Source organism: Mastigoproctus giganteus, chromosome 12 (assembly GCF_048544385.1).
Source record: "Mastigoproctus giganteus isolate SK-2022 chromosome 12, ASM4854438v1, whole genome shotgun sequence".
NCBI lineage: Eukaryota > Metazoa > Arthropoda > Arachnida > Uropygi > Thelyphonidae > Mastigoproctus > Mastigoproctus giganteus.
In genome coordinates, this window is record NC_143586.1 from 165,682,836 (window position 1) to 165,704,690 (window position 21,855).

At 34.2% G+C, this 21,855-nt stretch overlaps 1 protein-coding gene across 1 annotated transcript in view; it reads left to right on the forward strand.

The window, feature by feature from the left end:
- LOC150077572 (recombining binding protein suppressor of hairless-like) overlaps positions 1 to 21,855 on the forward strand; it is a 240,189-nt gene that overhangs the window by 127,266 nt on the left and 91,068 nt on the right. The window contains exons 4-5 of the mRNA XM_090386536.1: positions 1,538 to 1,703; positions 14,573 to 14,596. Of these exons, the coding sequence (XP_090242662.1) occupies positions 1,538 to 1,703; positions 14,573 to 14,596 (190 nt within the window). The remainder of the gene's footprint in view (positions 1 to 1,537; positions 1,704 to 14,572; positions 14,597 to 21,855) is intronic.

The following is a 21,855-nucleotide window of genomic DNA, read 5'->3' on the forward strand; positions in this document are numbered from 1 at the left end:
TCTGTTCACTGACATTTTTTTGGGGATGTAAAATCTAAAACAGTAAAAAAAAGATAAGCTTCAATCAATAACAAAGAACACGGCAATCAGAAATTGCAACTAAAACGATACGTGCAAGTGAGATATGGAGTAAAAATATTCTGAATGGAGTTTTATTTTACTGTATTATAATGATGTAGCTTTCTTCATCATTTAAAAGGAAGCAGAAATTTTCAACAATTGAATCGAAGATTGAGATTTTAAACAGACTTTCGAAGGGAGAAAGGATCTTCATTAGCAAAATGCAAATTTTACGAGGTTGGAGTGTCAACCATAACAAATATTAAAAGCAACAAGGAAAAAATTTTAAAGGTTGCACCGAAACTTTTTAGTATTAGTAATGGCCACATGGTGCAAGGAAGCCTATGGTTTATGCTGCACCAGCCCAAAAATAAAATAAATAAATTAAAATAATAAAATAAAATAACAAAAAATACATAAAATAAAATAATAAGAATAAAAACAAATTAATAATAATAAGAAGAAAAATTTAAAAAAAAATTAATAAGAGAAAAGGAAATGGAAAACCTATGCTCTTCCATTAGGTAATTATCCAGCTGACCTTTGAATTTCCCCAGACGGTCAGCCTCTACCACCCATGTAGGTAACTTATTCCAGTAATTTATAATACTGGCTAAAATAAAACTACCTGCAATCTGACTAAACAACTGCTCCTGTAACTTAAAATTATGGCCCCTAGTTCTAGAATCATTTATAACCTTGAAAATTTCGTCCTTATTCATTTTGCTTATCCCTCTCAGAGCCTTAAACACCTCAATCAAGTCTCCTCTAAGGTGCCTAGTTTCCAAGCTCTGCAACCCACATATTCAAAGTCTTTCCTCATACGGATGCCCTTTTGCCGGTCTCATCAGGCGAGTTACCTGTCTTTGGATCCTTTCAAGAAGAACAATGTCTTTCTTTAGTTGCAGTCTCCATACGTGAATACAGTATTCCAAGTGTGGGTGACCCATCCCTTGAAGATGCTGTTTATTTGTGGTTCACACAGAGACGAAGTTTAGGAGAACCCATACCTGGGCCTTTGTTGTGTGAAAAGGTGCTCGATTTTAACAAAAAAATTAATTAGATGGTCCTTCAGATTTTAAAGCCATTGTTTTTATTTCTAAATTTACTGAAACATTTTTTTAGTTTCCAGAACTGTATTTTTGATAAGTTCGGAAGTCTAAACTACCTCCCCCAGTCCCAATTAGATCGGATTATTGACGCTCTACTGAATATATAAGTTGGAATGTCCAATTGAATTTGACTGATACATGACAAATAAAATGAAAGTTCATTTTGAATTAGACAATGTAGAGTGTGCATCACTTAAGAATCACCTTATACAAGATTGGAAATGCAATTATTTTATCTTTTAAGGTTCATTTATTAAAAACTTCATTGGAAATCTCTGTCATTTTTAAATTACTGTAAAAATTATTCTATTGAAGACTTCAATATATAAGGAAAATTAGTAAAAAATGCTTTTTTTTTGATGAAGTTAATGGAGAACAGCAGCAGCAGCAGCAGCAACCTCAGCATCCACTTGTCCCTTTGAATAGCCACAATACATTAAATGTACCTGTCTTGACACCAGGCAGAGGACATGCACCCCCTAGTCCTCTTCCAACACCTTCTCCACCAGTAGATGATAGACACAGGAATAAGTATGTATGCTTATCACTTAAATAATTTACAACAGTTAGCAATTGCTTTTATTTTGCAAAATATAGTATAAAATATCTTGCCTTTCAGGTTATATTAACAGAAGTAGTTAAAATAAGATTGATACACCATAATTAATATTTGCTTAATAAAATAGATGTGTATGATATCTAGCTTTTGTATAGTGCTAGAATTCTTAATTTATTCTCAAAATGTAATTTTGGGTCTTCCTTACTGGATTATGATTTATAATCACAGTACATAAAATATGTACTTGTTTAAAAATTGGCATCAGAATGTATTGCAGTCTATCTGAATATATAGTTCAGAGGCAGTTTTGTTTCAACTAGTTTATTAGTCACATCAGCTGTTTGCTATTTTCATCAGTCGTATCTTAGATAAGGATACATTTCTTGAATGGAAATGCAAAACACTAAGTGGCTTATTTCATAAAATTGTATTATCATAGTTTTAAAGGTTTACAGGTTATCTTTCAACATTGAAATTATTTATTGTATACACCTGTATTTTGGAATACTTTGGTTCCTCTAGTGCAGTGGTTTTCAACCTTTTTTTTTAATAACAGCACCCCTAAGTAATTTATTTTATTTTATTTTGCGGCACCCCTACTCAATTTTCTGCCTGTTAGATCCGATTCTCTCTCTCTCTGTATATATATGTTATGATATTATATTACAATAATATAATTATAAAAATTACATTTCATGATACAAATTATTAAAAATATACAATATATAATTTTATTCTTTATATAGAGGTACTAAGTAAACATCAATTATAGATCACCACAAAATTAAAAAGATACTATATTTTTATAATGAAATAAACATAAATTAAAAAATAATAAGTTTAAGTAACTTAAACCCAAATTACATGGCACCCCAGTTGAAACCACTGCTCTAGTGTAAGAGGCAGGCTTTTTCAGCTGTCAAAGCTTTGGCTTATGCTCACATTAAAAATGACACTGTTATCTACAAGCCAACCTAAATTTATAATAGCATTTTACACGAATATCACTAAACCAGACAGCTATTTTGAGAATCACACTCAACAGACGACAGTACCTCTAATAGCAAATATATACTAATATGAATTCTAATAGAAGCCTAAGTGGTCATTATCCTTGTTGATCTCATAATCTCTTCCAGCTTGGTGTTGGGCCAGTCTATGATCCCAAAAGAGAGGATATTAGTACTGGGACCGCTTAAGTTTTTATGGTTGTGACCATGTTCCCACCATTCAGCTTTGATCTTAGCAGGTTTCTCAATCTCTGATAGTATTTCTCAGTCATGCAGACCCTTAAAACCTCCTTGTGTTCTAACTACGTCATTTCCAGATATTTGCATGTCTATACCATTGTCATGGCCTCAATCTCTTCACTGGTCTTCAACTGGTAGTTTCATCTGACTGGATGTCTTTGATGCAATCCATGGGTCTTGCATTTGTCTAGGCAAAATTGCATCCTGATGTCAGTGCTGAACTCTTCGGTGGTCCAAAATAGCTGTCGAAGTTGATTCTCGGTTGTGGCATAGAGTTTGATGTCATCCATGTACAACAGGTGAGAGAGGGTGTACAGGTTTTCCTCCCTTATTTTAGGGTATATCCATGCTTGCTGTTATTGAGCTTGGTGAGCAGTGAGTTGAGTACTAGACGACTTTAGTTGGCTTGGGGCATCTCCCTGGAAGTTTTCTCTTGTGATGGGGATTGGTCTGGTCATAACATCCTTGACCTTGTTGGTTTTCCTCCATTCTGTCATGGTTACTTCTAGGAAGTGACTTTGTGTTGACTTTGTAGATCTTCAGTGTCTCTGTCAGCCACTGACAGAGACACTGAATCACGGAGTCAAAGGCTTTGCTATAGTCGATATAGGCTGTGTAGAGGTTGGGGCGCTTCTTGTGGGCTTGCTGCATAATTGTAGCATCAGTGGTCAATTGCTCCTTGCATCCTTTGCTTACATCCCTTCTGCTGCTCAGCTGTGAGGTTTTGGCTATTCAAGTGGTCTGTTAACTAAGATGATAACTTGTACATTGTTGGAAGACAGGTTGATTGGTCTGTACTTTGCCAGATTTGTGGTGCCTTTTCCCTTGGCCTTCAGGTAGGTGATTCCTTGAGTCAGACTCTGGGATTATGTCAAGCTACCTTATTATCTGGGTGAACTGCTCTGTTCAGTTCCTGTGTGTGAAGCTGAACTTCTTGTACCAGTAGTTGTGTATGTTATCTATTTCTTGAGTTCTCCAGTTTTGGGAATTCGATCGACTGTCACACTTCTCCCAAATCTCCCATTCTGTCATCTCTTGTACATTCTTGGTTTTCTTCCATTCTAGATCCATCTGGGGGAGGGGATCTCAGCCATTATGGCTAACCTTGCTGCTCCATAGGTTGCCCCAGAGCTCCTCTAGTGCTTTCCGATTGGAGGGGGGGTGTCCGTTGCCTTCTTTCTCCTCTGTCTGATTCTCCTGTAGAAGACTCCGATTTTCAATGTATATCCTGTTGTCTGTTTTCCTCTGGGCACTCTCCCTATATCGGTGATGTTGCTTACTGAGTTTAAGTGTAAGGAGGTTTTGCTTGATAGTCTCCAGGTATTCTTCGATTTTCTGATTGTAGGTCTCGTATTTGCTGTGGACGTTGTCTTCCTTGATGATGGTCTTCACTTTTCTGATAAGGTTCTTACTTCTGTTACCCTGCTAGTACTAGGTGAGTTGGCCTATCTTTATTTTTAGCTCTTATTAATCTTCTGCTGGAGCCTTTTTTTTTCCAGGCTGGTGGTTCCTTGTCTTTGTGTCTTGTTTTCTGTTGGTCTCTGATTTCTCATCTTGGTGGCTGCTACAGCAGCACAGTAAATGGCTGTGCTGATGGTATCTAGTGTTATTGCATTGTCGCTGTTGAGGTAATCCAGTATTATTCACCTATTGAGATGGTCTATGACTTGCCACAGGATTATGTGTCTCTAGTTCAGTATGGTATGGGTTTTTGTGGGGCCCATTCCTTCAAGTGAACCCCACAAAGACCCACGCCATATCAAATTATTATTATTATTGTCTTTCAGTATGGTCAAATAGTATTATTTATTTTATGATTTCGAGCTATAACTTTGTATTGTTAAAAATGAAGTGACTCTGTACTTTATAGTCTTTTTTTATTATTATTGTTATTAATATTATTTTATTACATAAAATAATAAGCATACAAAAAGCACACACACATTTTTTTACTCCTCTGATGCTGGTTCATCTATTTTATAATGCCTAAAGTAGTATTTATTGTTTTACTAATTGGCTCATTATTGTTCCCTCCTATTTCATCTTCTTTTGCTGTTCAAATAGCTGTTAAAAATTTACCTATTATCAAACAATGTGCATCAGCATTGATTAGTGTGAATTTTTGTTTGTTTCAAATCCATTGCAGATGTCCTATCATTGCCAACAAGTTAATTTATTCCCAATTTGTTACCAGTATGAACTTTATAAACAGTTACTATGTTTACCAAAAGTTGTGTTTTTAAAGCCAGTTGATGCAAAAACAACATGCTCTTATTATTAATATTGTCATTGTGCACCAATTTATGCAGTGCAGCCATGTGTTGTGTTGCATGATATGACTCCATTAAAAATGATGAGAGCAAAATCATTAAATTAAACTTTTAAAAATAAAAATTATGGCAATTTAAAAGAAATAATAAAAAAAATGATTGATGAAATTGGTGGAGCTTTTTAAATTAGAAAATTAAAATTTTTTGTGATTTTTAAATTTAATCTTCAATTTTCACATTATTCTGCCTTTAGTATGTTTAAGTAGTAGTAGTACTGGCATGTGATGCAAGAAAGCAAGCGTATGAGCTTATGCAGCATCAGCCAAAAAAAAAAAAAAAATTACAAAACAATCCCTTCTAAATATTTGTCCAGTTCCTCAAGTTTATTTAACCTATCAACTTCCACAACGACAGATGGAAGTTTGTTCCAGCAATTAACCACCCGCTGGCTAAAGGCAAATTTCCGCACATCTATTCTACATCTGTCCTTCATCAATTTGAATTTATGCCCCCTTAAGTTCGTAATCTGAACAAGTGGAAGAATCCCATCAGAATTCAGCGTGCTCAACCCGTTCAAGGCCTTATACACTTCAATCAGATCACCTCACAGGTGCCTGGTCTCCAACTGCTGCAATTTGCAGAACTTAAGCCTCTCCTGGTAAGAGGATCCCTTCATTCCCCTCACCAGTCTTGTTGTCCTTCTCTGTACACGCTCAAGCAAATCTACATCCTTCCTAAAATGAGGCCTCCAGATCTGCACGCAGTACTCAAGGCGTGGCCTGACCATTGCCTTATACAGAGGGACAATCACAGATTCACAGAGGGACCTGGCAGCCTGGCTGCATTGCTCAGAAAACTTCATATCTGACTGCACAATTACTCCCAGGTCTTTTTCATTTTCTACCTCCTTAAGTGTACTACCACACAGTTGGAACGTTTCTCTGGGGGTTACTTCTACCCATATGCAGTACTTTGCATTTGTCAAGGTTAAACTTCAGTTGCCACTTCTTAGCCCATCTGCCCAAATTATCTAGATCCTGTTGCAGTAGCACACTGCCATTACTGTCATTAACAATCCTGCCAACCTTTGTATCATCTGCAAACTTTGACACTAAGCCTGATATACCTTCATCGATATCATTGATAAATATACAAAACAACAGTGGACCCAACACTGAACCCTGTGGGACTCCACTAATAACATTAGTCCACAAAGAGCAGCACCCATTGATTACCACCCTTTGTCTTCTCCCACTCAACCATCCTTTTATCCATTGTAGCAACTTTCCCTTAATGCCATTCTGCTCCAATTTGTACAATAGTCTTCCATGCACAACAGTGTCAAAAGCTTTCTGAAATCCAAATATATATCAGAATTATTTTTTGCATCCAGTTCCTTTGTAACCACATCATAATAATCAATCAAATTTGTCAGACAAGACTTTCCCTTAACAAACCCATGCTGTGTCGGAATTATTGCTGCAGTCTTGTCTAGATGATCCTGCAATGCATCTTTAACCAGTGACTCCATTATTTTACCTGGAACAGAAGTTAAACTAACTGGTCTGTAATTACTCGTGTCACCCTTCGGATCCCCCTTTGTGAATTGGGGGCACATCTGGACATCTCCAGTCCGTGGGGACCTCCCCTGAGTCCAAGGATGCTCTCATAATTATGGCTAAGGGTTTGCTTACTTCCTTTGCCGCCTCCTTTAATATAACTGGATAGATCCCATCCATCCCAGGTGCTTATGTTTAACTTCAACAATTTCTCCTTCATTTTGTTCTCAGTTATTACAAAATCATTAAGCACCCTGTTACAATTTGATAACCTTGTGGCATTTTCAAACCTTAATTACTCCTCACGTGTGAATGTAGATGCAAAATACTCATTCAGCTTGTTTGCTATCTGAGCAGGATCAACAGTCGAGCCATCGATATCAAGTGGACCAATCAGATTCATCCCCTTCCTTTTAGAGTTTATATAAGTAAAAAAATCCTTGCTGTTTTTCTTAGCATCATTTGCCAAAGATTTCTCGTAATCTGCCTTCGCCTGCCTAACCTCCTTTGTGGCTTGATTACAGACTAGCTTATATATATCATAGGCTTCTGTGTCGCCTGATAATTTATATGCATCCATGCATTTTTCTTCTCTGTCACGAGTCTCATTAGTTCATTTGACAACCATTTAGGCCTAAACCTTGAACAATATTTTTTAACAGGTATGAAACGTTTAGTAGCTTCCACTATTAATTCCTTGAATGCTTCCCACTTAGAATTTGCTGTTGATAACATCGTCAGTGGTCCCGCTGTACAGAATTTAAAAATTGTCTGAGACCAAGTACTTGATATATACTGTTGAAGTTTGTACTAAGTTAATGAAGAACAGGTCTAAAGATCTACAGTGCACTTTTGTTTTATTAGTTTATAAGAAAATTAATTTTACAGCTATTTATACTGGTCTATGAATTAAAAGCAACTAAAAATGGGGAAGGGCAATAAAAAAAATATGTAACAAGTTGTAAGCTTAAGCTTATTTTGGAAAAGAAGGGGGGAAAAAAAAGAAAAAATTTGGAGTTGTAGAGGGAGGAGTAGTTCCGTAAGGGAAGGAGTTCTATGAGAGTAATAGTCGGGAAACAGCGAGAATATTGTCGGATTACAGATGAGAGGATTTGCCGGTGTAAGGGCATGAGTCATTTGGAGTTAACAAGTTTGGAAGCAGCGAGTAAGTAGTAATCGAAGAAAGTTGTGTTTGGGAATTGTAATTAGTTATGGTTACGCAACTATATATGTGTGTATATATAGAGAGAGACTCAGACTCTTTAATGCCCTTCATGGCCAAACTAGTAGTTTCAAGTGTTAATAAAGTTAAAATAAGTGGGCAGTTAATAAGTATATGCCACTTCAAAGTGAGTTTGAATGAGGAGAATTTAATCTGATGTGGAAACCGTTAAAGGAAGTACTAGAAGATAAAGGAGCTGGTCCAAAAAGGGGAAGAAAGGCATTCTGAAATCCTAACTGTGATATTTGAACTAGCCTAAGGAATAACTGGATAAACAAATTAGATATTGTAAAGGAACTATTGTTTCAATTTAGTAACAAGATATGTTGAATGAACTTATTGTTTTGGTTTATCCCAGTGAGGAATGTTTTGTAATATGAAGAGTTTTGTTGATCAATTTTGTAAACGTTTAAGTCAATTTCTATAATTAAACATGTTCAAACTTTTTAAGTGTGTTTGTCAGTTGCCTCACTCAGTTCCTAGCTAAAAATGCAATTAAACCTGAAATCTTGTAGAAGCAGTCAGAGGCCCAAGGATAACTTGATAGTTTCCATAAATAAAATTAAAGTAGGGTTTAGCTTAGTAGCCAAGGGTATATGGTTATTAATAAAACCAAAGAATTTATGCCTACAATTGGTGAGGCAAAGTATAAAACAATACTCTTACGATTGACGAGCCAACCAGGATTACAATTGGCAAGTCAATGCAATAAGAACTAATAATGTAAAAGGAAATGCCTACAAAGTAAAGTGCCATTGGACTTCTGCAAACCATTCATTTTCAGGAAATCAAGTATGAGCAACAAAGTGCCAGTTTTAATATATGCCACGTATATATGACTTTCTTACTACTACCTAGTACAGCAATTCATCAAGTGGTGTCTTAATTATCTTAAAAATATTGTGGTACTACTTCCAGGTGCCTCATTATTTTTAAAAGATTGTTAAATAGTGCTATGATGTTAAACTATATTACTTAATTAAAAGTGAGCTAGCATATTTTATCAATTATAAAGTCAGCTATCAGTTAAAAATCAGATTAAACTATTAACGCTATGTATGAAGAGAGACTGTTCAGGTAAGAGTTATGGAGCTTGGAAACTTGGCACCATCTCAATGCTTTGGGGGAGGTAATATGGTTGAAATGTATGTAGCACTGGGGAGAAAAAATAAACAATGGTGGAATTTTCACATTAAAAGGTACAAAACCTGTGAGCATAAATAATTTTTTCTTCTTTATTCAGTACAGTAAAAGTCTAATTTATTTGTATCTTTAGATTTGTGCTAATAATAAAAGTAAAATTTAATTACCTGAATGACATGTTTTTTTACATAGACAATGAATGCGGTAGTCTGCCAAGAATGTGGTCAAATGGATGAATAGAGCAGCATGATTACCTGATATATATGTGAAAAAAAGGGAAATAGAAACACCCTCCTACACACACACACACACACACACACACACACACACACACACACACACACACACACACACACTTCTATAGCCTTCGTTTTGGATTTCCTTGATAGACCCAGCAGCTGTCAATTTTTTTTTTTTTTTTTTCCAAACATATTTTTCAACCTGTACATTTTAATTTGGCAGTAGCATGGTTTGAAACAAACGGATTCATAACTTTGCACTTTGATTATTGTCAATTTTATAAAAATGCATTGATTAGTTTCATCAGTTTCATTCTAATGAGACATTGAGACATCAGTGATATGTGTAATAAGAGTTTGAAAGTAATTGTCATTAGTATTGGTAATATGATGTTTTTTTTTTTTTTTTTTTGGTAGTTATTGGCGCATCGGCTTCTGTGGCCATAGTGCACCTCCCAAGGTTTTTTGCAGTACTTTGATCCAAGCCCGAGGCGGGATTCGAACCCGCGACCTTTGGGTTGCCAAACAGGCGCTTTACCCACCCGGCTAGCCCGGTCGGCATAATATGATGTAAGGAAGCAAGACTTATTACAGCACTGCCAAAAAAAAAATAAATAAATAAATAAAAATAAAATAAAATCATTTGCCTATTGCAATAATTTGTCCACACCTTCCTTAAAGTTATTCCAACACTTGATTACTCTTGGGCTGAATGAAAATTTCCTCACATCTATTCTGCTATGATCCTTTTCCACAGTACACCTTCACAACACTAGATGGAAGTTTATTCCAATGCTGATTACTCTTTTTGCTGAATGCAGATTTCTACCTATCTCTTTTGCAGCCATTCTTTTCCAGTTTAAATTCATGGCCCCCTTTTTTGTGTTTCATCTCAGAAAAGCCTAAATTCCAGAAATTGCAATTTACAGAACCCCAGTGTTGGTAAGAATATCTTTTTGTTCCCCGATTAATCTTTTTGCTTGTCTCTCCACCTTTCCAGCAGCTCTTGCACATGACCATTCAGGTCATGTGCAAGGGTGCATAAGTATGCATGCTTTAAGTAACCTGGGTTTAAGCCTGCGACAGCTAAATACGGTGCTGTTTTTCGTATTCTCTGTATCTTGTGAACTCCTCTGACCATGTGGTCTCCCAGAGTATAAACAGAAAGTTTATTTTATTTATACTTTCTATTGTTATAAATCATTTAATTCCAAGTCAGAATTCTACAGACTTCTGATAACTTTATCTCTAAAAACCTTCTTTATGTTTGAATTTATATGCAAAAGATTTATTCTGTTTATCAGCTATCTGAAACATATCATCAATAGTCATACTGTTCATATCCAGTGGATCAATATGATTCATCCTTTACTTTCTAATTTTAACATATGCAAAGAATTCCTTGCTTGTTTTCTTAACACTCTTAGCCAAGAACTTTTCATAATCTGTGTTAGCCTGCTAATCCCAGAGTAGCTTGATGGTTACACACTAGTTTATAGTTATTGTAAGACTATGTATTACTTGAAAATGTATAACTATTCCCCCCTTTCCCTCTGCTAATAAACTCATCAGTTCACCAAACATCCATTTTGGTCTAAACCTTGAACAATATCTTTTAATTAATAAAAAAAATTCAGTAGCCACTATGATTACCTCTCTAAACACTTCTCATTTTGCATTTACATTTTTTTAACATCAGTTGGTTCCAATGAATAGAGTTTAAAAAATGTCTAAGCCTATTATATTCACCTTTAGGAAGACAACATCCTTTCCCTTTACCCTTGACTGTAGTTATTTCTTTGAATAAATCCCATATCAATATGAAATGATCATTGCCACCTAAAGGTTTCTTAACTTTAAGATTCTTGATACACGATGAATAATTGATGATAACCAGATACAAGAACATTGCTTTCCTTTGTCGCCCCCCTCTAACATGTAATTGTCAGGTTTAAGTGATTTTAATTTTATACAGAAACGAAAAATAATATACAAAAAAAAATTAAAACTTTTATTATATAATTAGACATTTAATTATACAATTAAAAATAAAAAGTTTCGAAAGAAATTTACTGCTTATTTCACTGAAGAAGTATGTGCACCGAGGATTCCCCACCTGGTGCCACCAAATAGTTAAAATATAAAATGTTAAAGGAATTTTATGGTAAATGCTTATAAAAATGCTAAAACAATTTTGTTTATAAAATAAATATAGGTTACAAATAAATGTTTTCCTTATAGAACACAGTCACAAGCAGTAAAAGTGGAATTTAAACTTACTGAATTTCAATTTTACTAAATGTGTTTGGCCTTGTTTCTGATTTTGTAAATTGATTGTACAGTTTTGTTTCCCCCCCCCCCCCCCAACACCAAGAAGCATATCACTAATAAGACCTGCATGTCCCACAGTGTCCTGCAAGCATTTAATGATATTGATGAAGGTATACCAGGGGAAATGTCTAAGTTTATAGATGATGGTTAATGGCAGTAATGAGGGTTACTGCAAAGATCTAGAAATTAAAATCGGTAGCAGTAATCCCAGATTAACATACCAACAGTATGGTACCACACTCAAGGTAGTGGAGAAGGAAAAAGATTGTGCAGGTAGATATGAAGTTCTCTGAACAGAGCAGACAGGCTACCAGAATGACCTATGATACAAGATATACAGAATTTTGCCAGCATGGATAAGGTGATTATCCTGTTGTATAAGGCAGTGGTCACATCTTGAGTACTGTATAGCCTGGAATCCTCATTTTAGGAAGGATATGGATCTGTTACAATGGGTGCAGAGAAGAACAATGAGATTAGTGAGGAACAAAAGGATGCTGTTACTAGGAAAGGCTTTTGTTCTGCAAATTGCAGTGTCTGGAGATTAGCACCTGACAGGAGATATGATTGAGGTATTTAAGTCTGATGGAATGGAGTAAACTTAATGCTGATAGCATCCTTTCTCTTGCTTAGACTATACATGAAGGGGCATAAATTCAAATTGAGGAAGGATGGTTGCAGGATATGTATGGAAATTTGTCTGCAGAACAAGTATTTGATCTTTGGGGCAAACTTCCATCTGGTGTTATAGAATTGGGTAGTTTGAATAAATTCAAAGGACTATGCAAACTATTAGAGAGGATAGATGGGAGATGTGAGAAGGTTTTTTTGGGGGGGAAAATAAGCAATAAGCTTGCTTTCTTGCATTTTTTTCTGCTACTAATACTAACCCAATAATTCTCTGAGACCTGTAGACCAATTCCTCATCTAACCACAACTACCATAGTTAAGAAAGACATTTTAATCTTTTTTTGAGTACATAGATCACTTTATTTCAGCAGGATTGTGTTTTTTTACTATGTTTCATTTTAAATTTTATTTTAGCCCCAAAGGTAATTTGCAGTTTAAGGTTTATTTCTGCTTCTAAAGGGGAAAGTGAAGTAGCTTCTGATTCATTAGCCCAGCGTTTCCCAAACTTTTTTAGTCACGGAACACTTAATCTCACAACATATTCACGGAACAATTATGAAACACAAGTTTAGCGGAAGCCAAAGAACCGTTTGCTAATACTTTATTACATATGACACACTGTGCATCAGGAGCATCTTTATTTCCAACACATGTAAAGCCGAAATTCAAATAACTGTCATTTCATTATACTTTTGTTTTGTTCTTTTATTAGTTGGTTCCTGTTTTTTCACTTTGTATTTTTGGGGAACAAAAGGCTGCGATTGTTCATCCTCCTCACTTCGAAGTGTAATAATATTGTGTTCATTTTTATCGACCACAGTTGCACTACTAGAAGTACTTTGCTTCACGTTTTAAAGCTCCTTTTTTCAACCACAAATCCATGGTCACATATTTTACTAATAATATTTTGAAATTCGGTAATTGTAGATTACTTAAATATTTTTAAGTAGATTACTTATTACAAAATATTTTGGAATACTAATAATTATCAGAAACAATTTATACAAGGAATCGAGTTTAGTTATGATATCGGTTCGCTTCCTCCTCTCCTTCAACCCGTGTACTCCAGGCTAAATCGCATATGAATGGCATACTAGATCACCACATTGCTACTTTTTTTGTAGATGTCATTACCCCATCACATACTTCTCTATGCAAAGCCCGCCAAAATAAAGTGTTCCGTGGTCTATTTGATTATTAGTCTATGCCAGTATATTAATAACCAAAAAAAAAAATTATGTTAAATATTATAATTATACAAAAGTGGTGTACTCTACAAATATGCAAAATTTATTTATTTTATTTTATTTTTTTAAAATTATTAATTACAATTTTTCACAGAACATAGTTTGGGAAACACTGCATTATCCTATATTTATGTCCAAATTCTAAATAAAATTCAGTTTATGTATTTGTTTATGTTTTTTAAATATTACCAAATAATGATTTTTTGATTAAAGCTGTCTCTCTTTGATTTGGTATGACTAATGACCACTTTTTTTTTTTTTAAAGAATTAAGATGCTCAGAAGTAGATCTTTCTTTTTTGGCATGTTTTAGCCCCAAGTATAATTCACATTAAAGAAGAAAAAAAAGACATGATGGTGCTTACTTCATAATAACAACACAAAACATTTTGTAATAATATTAACTCACAGCTGTGATTTTCAGTAGTTGTGTTTTGTATGCAGTTAATTTTTTTATTCCAGCTTTGTTCTTTCAATTACAGTGAGTAGTATTGATTACTGGTATTTATTGCATATCCTATTTTTATTTTGATTTAGGTTTGTTCTCATTCACTTTACTTTCAATTTTAATATTAGAAAACAATCTTATATTAATTGTAGCTCACCAAATTTCCATTGCTATTCCAAACTCTAAACAGATAGTGTTTCTATTTGTATGTTAGTTTTATCATCTCTGATTTGACTATTCAGTTAACAGATAGTTAAATATTGTAACTAAAAATCTTTTTGCTTTTAAGCAGGAATAATAATACCTCAAAAATTTTAAGATAATTATTTTTACCTAGTTTTTATACATTGCCATTTATTTCAAATTAAAGTGTCGATATAACAGTAATATTATAGACATTTCACAGAAAATAAAGTATAATAGTCCAAATTGTTTTTTTTTTTTTTTTTTTTTTTTTTTTTTTTAATTTTAAATTGACTAATTATATTTATAATTTATTTATAGGAGGAAAGATCAACGGTTAACAAGGTATGTTGTTTCATTATATGTTAGAACTCACTGAATAAAATTCTATTATTTATTTTAGTAGTTAATATGTTACTAACACTTTATTAGAATAACAGAAATTGACAAAATATTGATAACAAAATTTTAAACAGGGATGAGCCAAAAAGAAAAGAGATAGATTTGTTTCTAGGTAAAAAAATCTAATGAGCATGACAACTTTGATTCCTGTTGTTAACTGGAAGAATTTTTTTGGCACTTCCACTTGGGACTGAGTTAACTGGTCTTTAAAGAAGATGATGTAGAGTTTTCCCACAAGGATTTTTCATCCTGAAAACTTTTAGAATATTACAGTTATATATATATGTTGTAGTTCTGAGGTTCCCTACAGTTAATTTTTTCTATTCCTTAATAAAGTTCCTTAATAATTATTGAGCTGTGGAGCTCCCCCAGGTGCCAAGTGATTTTGTCATCAAGTGACTTTGCTAGCAAATTTGCACCCTTCCTTGAAAAACTAAATTTGCTTATTTAAAGCATTATAATAAAACTCAGTTTTATATAGTCCATAGTAAAGAAAGTACTTTTCTACTCAAGAAGGAAAGAAAACCTTTTACCTTTCTTAGTTTTTCTGTCTATTCATAACACTAATCCACTATTGCTTGCTCACAAGTTGACACTGCTCCTACCTCCACATGGCAGGATTGGATGGAAAAAGCTTTCGTTTCCAGAGTGAAAGGGAGCAAGCAGAACTTAATTCCTAGAAATCTACTGGGTTTGCATACTGGAATATAACAAGTCATAAACACAAGGAGTGTGGTTCTGCCTAAGCAAAATGTCAAAAGACTTGTAGACAGAATCTGATCCCCCCTTCCTCATTATCCATTCAATACCAAGACCAACCTGTTGGAAAACTCACCTTTTCTAGTAAAAAATGCACTGGAAAGTGCAATAGCAATTCCAAATACTGTTTATCCTAAGATCAGTGGACTGAAGTTACCACTGCTCAACAATCTGAGAAATTATGAGCTCACAACAGTTGGTGGAACCTCTGTTGCTGTTTGCCTACACACCTTGACTGAGATTACTGAGTGAGACTTTGTCAGTCTATCAGACAAAAAGCAAGAAAAAGCGAGAAAAAGCAAGAGTAACAAATTACGAAGCTTTAAAAATAGGAATGAAGAGAAGATTCTGAAAATTATTTTTTTTATATGATTGAAGATTCCATGGAAGTGTAAACACATTTTACCATAATAACCCACAGAATTCCAGCTGTCGGTATTACTGCAAATTCAATAAGGTCGAGTATACTATCCGTTTATGATAGATTGCACTAACAGAAAAGCCCAATAAACAGGTGACTGCTAATTGTTTTTATTGTTTTATGGTTGTGACTTCCAGAAATCCGACCGAACTACGTGGTACGGTACGGTCAGAGACAATCGTAGGGTAATCTCCAGTGTTGAGATCTCCTGCCCCGATTAAATGGCATTTTGTCCCAATTAAGCGAAGTAAACCCTGGCTATTTTCTCGATGGTTTTTGTTTTTTAAGATTTACCCCAAATAAACAGCTGCCCCGATTAACTGGTGGCCCAAATAACCGGAATCCACTGCACTTGGATTTCAAGAAAGCTTTTGATACTGTTGCACACTGTACAAATTGGAGCAGTATGGCATTAAGGGCAAGTTGCTACAATGGATAAAAGGATAGTTGAGTGGGAGAAGACAGAGAGTGGTAATCAATGGGCACTGCTCTATGTGGACTGATGTTATTAGTGGTGTCCCTCAGGGTTCGGTGTTCGGCCCATTGTTGTTTTGTATGTTTATCAATAATATTGATCAAGGTATATCAAGCTTAATGTCAAAGTTGCAGATTGATACAAAGGTTGGCAGGGTTGTTAATAACAGTAATGACAGTATGTTGCTACAACAGGATCTGGAAAAGTTGGGTAGATGGGCTTGAGAAGTGGCAACTGAAGTTTAACATTGACAAATGCAAAGTACTGCATATGGGTAGCGGTAGAAACAATATGGCAACATTTGGAGAAATCACTATTGCTCGTTGTTGTCAGGATATGAAGTGGGTTAAGAAAATAGCCAATGTCATGCCCACCTTTCTCTCTTCAGATGAATAACCAAGTCATATGTTGTAATTTTGTATTTATATTCATCATAATTAGTTCATCTATGTTGACTTGTATATATTGTGATATTCTGAGGGAAGAGCAAATGCTGTTAATTTGCTTTCACCAGTTCAGTTTTTTAAGTCTTTGAGAGCTGAAATGTTCTTTCTTGAATTGCATGAAAACTGGGAGTTTCTTATTTAAAGCAACCTTCTGATATTTAGAAACAATAATAATTAATTATTATTATTATGCTATAATTGTTTATGCTCATCATATTACAGTGCACCTTTGATATACCATTCTTCTTTATTCTGTGCTTTTGGATATATATAAGGGTAATAATCTTGTGAAACTACCCCTTCCTATCTTTCCAAAGTGAATATATAAAAAGTATTGTGTTACGTTAAAAAGCCACTGATTTCATACTAGCAGCTGGCAAAGGTAAACATCTATTGTACTTCAGAGAAAGAGAGAGATCAATTGCTTTATTATTTTCTCTGTAATGAGCTATTGTGTAAATTTTTATAAATAACAGTTATTTAAAACTAATTATAATTTTGTGAGTTGCAATCCTCTCCTCCCCACTTTGCTTAAATCATGTCTCTTTCAATGAACCTTACAAGGTCATGTTGTGAAAATTGATTTTTCCTGTCTGGTACAATGAGACTACTGGTTATATGTAGTGAACAACTCTGGTGTGGAGCTTATTGGCTGGCACATTGTTCAGAGGACTTCTCAGTGCTGAAACCATAAATTTTGTGGTCACCATGGTGGCAGACATAGAGGTATGGTAGTTTTTGCCACTGCACAATATGACCTTGAAAAATTCATTCAGTACAACCTTGATATAATGCAGGTGTCAGGGAATAACTTTATACCCACATTATAAGCGAAGTGCATTTTAACCAAAAATACAATTTTTCCACTTAATTTCCAGTTTTTTAACATGAATACAGAATGACTAAAAGATGATCTAATTAAGCAAGCATTTTTATGTAAGCATATTTCATTTTGCATGTTTAGTAATGCTATACTTTAAAATAAAAATATTAAAGCAATGCTTCATATACTTTAAAAAATTAAGTTTTCAAAATTGTCATGTTTACAGAATCCAGTTTATAGTATAGTAAACTGGATTTTTTTTTTGTGAAGATTTACTGTCTACACATCTAGAATTTATCACGAAAGGGCCATGTGTCTAGAATTATTCTAGAATTGATCTAGTTAGCAACTAGATCAATCATTGAATACCTGCCGCAGGCAATGCAACAGTGATGTTTTGACTCATGGGGATTGCCTATGGCCATTTCCACCTGAGTCAGAATAGCCTTTGATGAGGTATTCAGCATTGATCTTGTGACAACCATCATTAAATTTATAATATATTAAAGAAATTAAGTAAAAGCAGAAATTAATCTAAATCAATAATTATAATTCATCTAGAATTTATTTTAAATAATTAACAGATATTTACTTAAACATGTAGCCACATCATCTGTGTCAACATATATACCATAATGTACTGAGAGAAGAGCAAGCATTTTTAGCTCGATCTCATTGGTCTTTTGTGAGTTAATGTTTTTTCTTGGAATGTAATTAGTATTTAGAGCAGACTCCTAATATTCGGAAAGCAGTGTGAGCTGCATTTAAGAAGTACATGCTGTGATGGTCTTGAACTGTCTCCTTTTGTTGATTCATAATGATCCCACTGAAAAGTTGGACTATTAGTTGTTTAAAAATTGCCTGAACCCATTATAATTAGCTTTGTGAAAACAAAATCCATTTCTCATTCTGCTGACAGTTATTTATTTTTTTTGAATAATTTTTTTAATAACAGAAAGTGGAAGAAAAATTGTGCAGATGAAAGTGAACAAAAGGAATGAGAAAGGATATACAAAGCACATGGTCCTAATAGAATTATCCAGTTATATTAAAAGAAGTCCCAAAATAGGTACTTAAACCTTGAGCCATAATAATGAGAATATCCTTAAAGATTCAGAAGTTCCTACAGATTGCAGTTGTTCACCCCAGTCCATTCTTTACAAGGGTGTTCAAAGAGGAGTGAAGTACCAACTACAGAATACAAGTCTGACGTCTGTAGCACGAAAAATAATGGATTCAGTAGTTAAAGAATAATGCAATATCATCCAGTGAGGGGGGGTTGCATTTGGCAGATTACTAGAATCCTGAGTCCCTGATGAGCTCGCAGTTAGATTTGTCTTTAGGGCAAGCACCCATTTCTTCAGTGACTAATTTTTTTTAGCAGTTCATGAAGTTTTAATTTTAGATTGGTATATTCCTTACAATGAGAAAAAAAAAAAAAAAAAGAAAGAAAGAACCAACAGCTGAGCTATGGTTAGCGACTAGATCAATCATTGAACACCTGCCACAGGCAATGCAACAGTGATGTTTTGACTCATGGGGATTGCCTATGGCCATTTCCACCTGAGTCAGAATAGTCTTTGATGAGGTGTTCAGCATTGATCTTGTGACAACCATCATTAAATTTATAATATATTAAAGAAATTAAGTAAAAGCAGAAATTAATCTAAATCAATAATTATAATTAAACCATGCCACTAATCCTTTAATCTTCCCATAGACAGAGCCTAGTTAGCAGAAACTGCATGCTTAGTTTGTTTGATAAGTAAATACTACATACTGAATGTTTTGAAAATCACATAATAGAGATTGAGTTATGTGAATCAGACAATCAAAATGTTGAAATTATGTATTTTAAAAAAAAGTTTGTTCCCTGCTTGCAAACTACATGAACAAATTAAAAAAGTAATTGAAAATTTTAACTGATAAGAATATTTAGGGCAAAGAAATTAAACAATTTAAAGATGAAATTATATATAAGCAACTTATGAATAGCTAGAAAAATGGGCTGAAGCCTTGAATTAGTTCCAATTTATGGAATGGATACTTTTATAAAGCATACTTGTTTGGGAGACAGCATGAATTATGTAAAAATATTTATATGCAGTCTCAGTTCCTTAAAATTTTCATTTCAGAAAGCAAGGAATGATGACTAATCTGTTTTTTTTTTTTTTTTAAGTAAATTTTGAAGGTTGTATTTTAAGATTCAAAAGTGGACTTGGGAAATTGAAAAATTATTGTGCCTTTTGGTTTGTCATTCTAAACAATGAAAATGTTGATAAATGGTCAGATGAATGAATCTGTTTGGATATGAAAATAACTAATTTCATTCTTAGTGTGTATAAATTTTTTTGAGTTCATAAAAATATGATTAGGCAGGAAGAAATTAAATGAAATATTATTGAGAAAAAACTTTGGCTTCTGATTTATTTTATTGTAGTACTATTTAAATGTTCATAAAATATTAATGTAATTATTTTTATGATTTATGTAACTCATTCTTTATCCTTTAACATTTCATATATATACAGTAAAAATCTGAAAATCTGGATGCTAGAAATCCGGATCATCTGAGAATCTGGACTTTTCAAAAACTCACAAACTTTATAAATTTAGCGGACTTTTGTGTGTGAATGTGCATGCGTGAGTGCCACAGATGCCCAGCGACAGCAGGCAAGCTCGTGGTCACCATTTTGAAATGATTTGCAATTTCTGGGCCAATGCTTATTGCCAAAGCAAGGTCTTTTAAGGAGCAAATGGACTTTGAATCAGAGTGCACATTTAGTGATGGATGGCTTAGGAATTTCAAAACTTGTCATGGTATTAGACAGTTAGATATTGCTGGAGAAAGATAGTCAGCTGATACACAAGCAGCAACAGAATATAGTGCAACATTCGAAAAAATTGTATCTGACTATGACCTTACAGCTGATCAAATTTATAATGCTGATGAAACAGCGGTTTACTGGAAGTGTTTGCCCACAAAAACTTTGTCTGGAAACTAAGAACGAAATGCAACAGGATTTAAGCTTAATAAGGAAAGAGTAACCGTTCTTATGTGTGCTAAGGCTTCAGGTCAGCCCGGCAATCCAAAGGTCGCGGGTTCGATTCCCGCCTCGAGCTTGGATCAAAGTACTGCAAAAACCTTGGGAGGTGCAATATGGCCACAGAAGCCGATGCGCCAACAACTACCAAATCAAAAAAAAAAAAAAAAAAAAAAAAAGCTTCAGGTCAGCATAAAATTAAACATTTGGTGATTGGCAAATTTCAGCATCCACGGGCTTTTAAAGGAATTTTGCACTTACCTGTGACCCATAAAGCCTAAAAGAATGCTTGGATGGACAAAGATATATTTTGCGATTGGTTTGTTCATGATTTTGTTCCATCAGAACTTGAGAAAATTGGGGAAGCCTGCAAATACAAAGTGCCTGCTACTTCTTGACAACTGTAGGGCCCACTCGCATGAATCTAAATTAGTGTCTAATTCTGGAAATATTTTTGCATGTTACTTGCCACCGAACATAACACCATTAATTCAACCCATGGATCAAGGAGTCATTAGGAACTTTAAATGTCACTATAAAAATTATTTTATTATGAAAATGATGCATAAGAATGTTGACCCTTCAGAATTTCAATGCAGTTTTACAATCAAATATGCAACATTTTTACTCATGACTGCATGGAATGTAGTCGAGCCTGTAACTCTTTTAAGAGCGTGGCGAAAGTTACGGCCGAACGTGATGTTTGCAGATCTACAATCTGATCGAAACAAAGATTTTGAAGGATTTTGCATAAAGCTGACGGCATCTAAAGTGAAAGAATTGATGGAAAACTGTTAAATTAAGTATGGAAGACTACTCTCTATGCAAACTTTATGCTGATGACATAGAAGAGTGGATATGCATTGAAGATGATGTTGATGTTACAGTGACTTTCACTGATCAAGAAATTATTCGAAGCATTATAACTCCTGATAAGATAGAAGAGTTGTTTTCTTCACCAGATTCAGAAGAATCTGGTGAAGAAAACAAAGTCGAAGAAAAGATATCTTGGGCTACTCCAGAAAAGTCCATTGAAACAGTTATTAAATTTATGGAACAGAACCATAGCTTCAGTCTTCAAGACGTCATGCATGCGCACATGGTGCATAATAATTTTATCATAAAGAAATTACAAAGCCATAAACAAGATGATATACAAAAGTGTCTAAAGAAATCAATAGAAGCATTAAGCAGTGCAGCAGATAGAGTAGAAGTTGCAAGTGTTCCATCCACA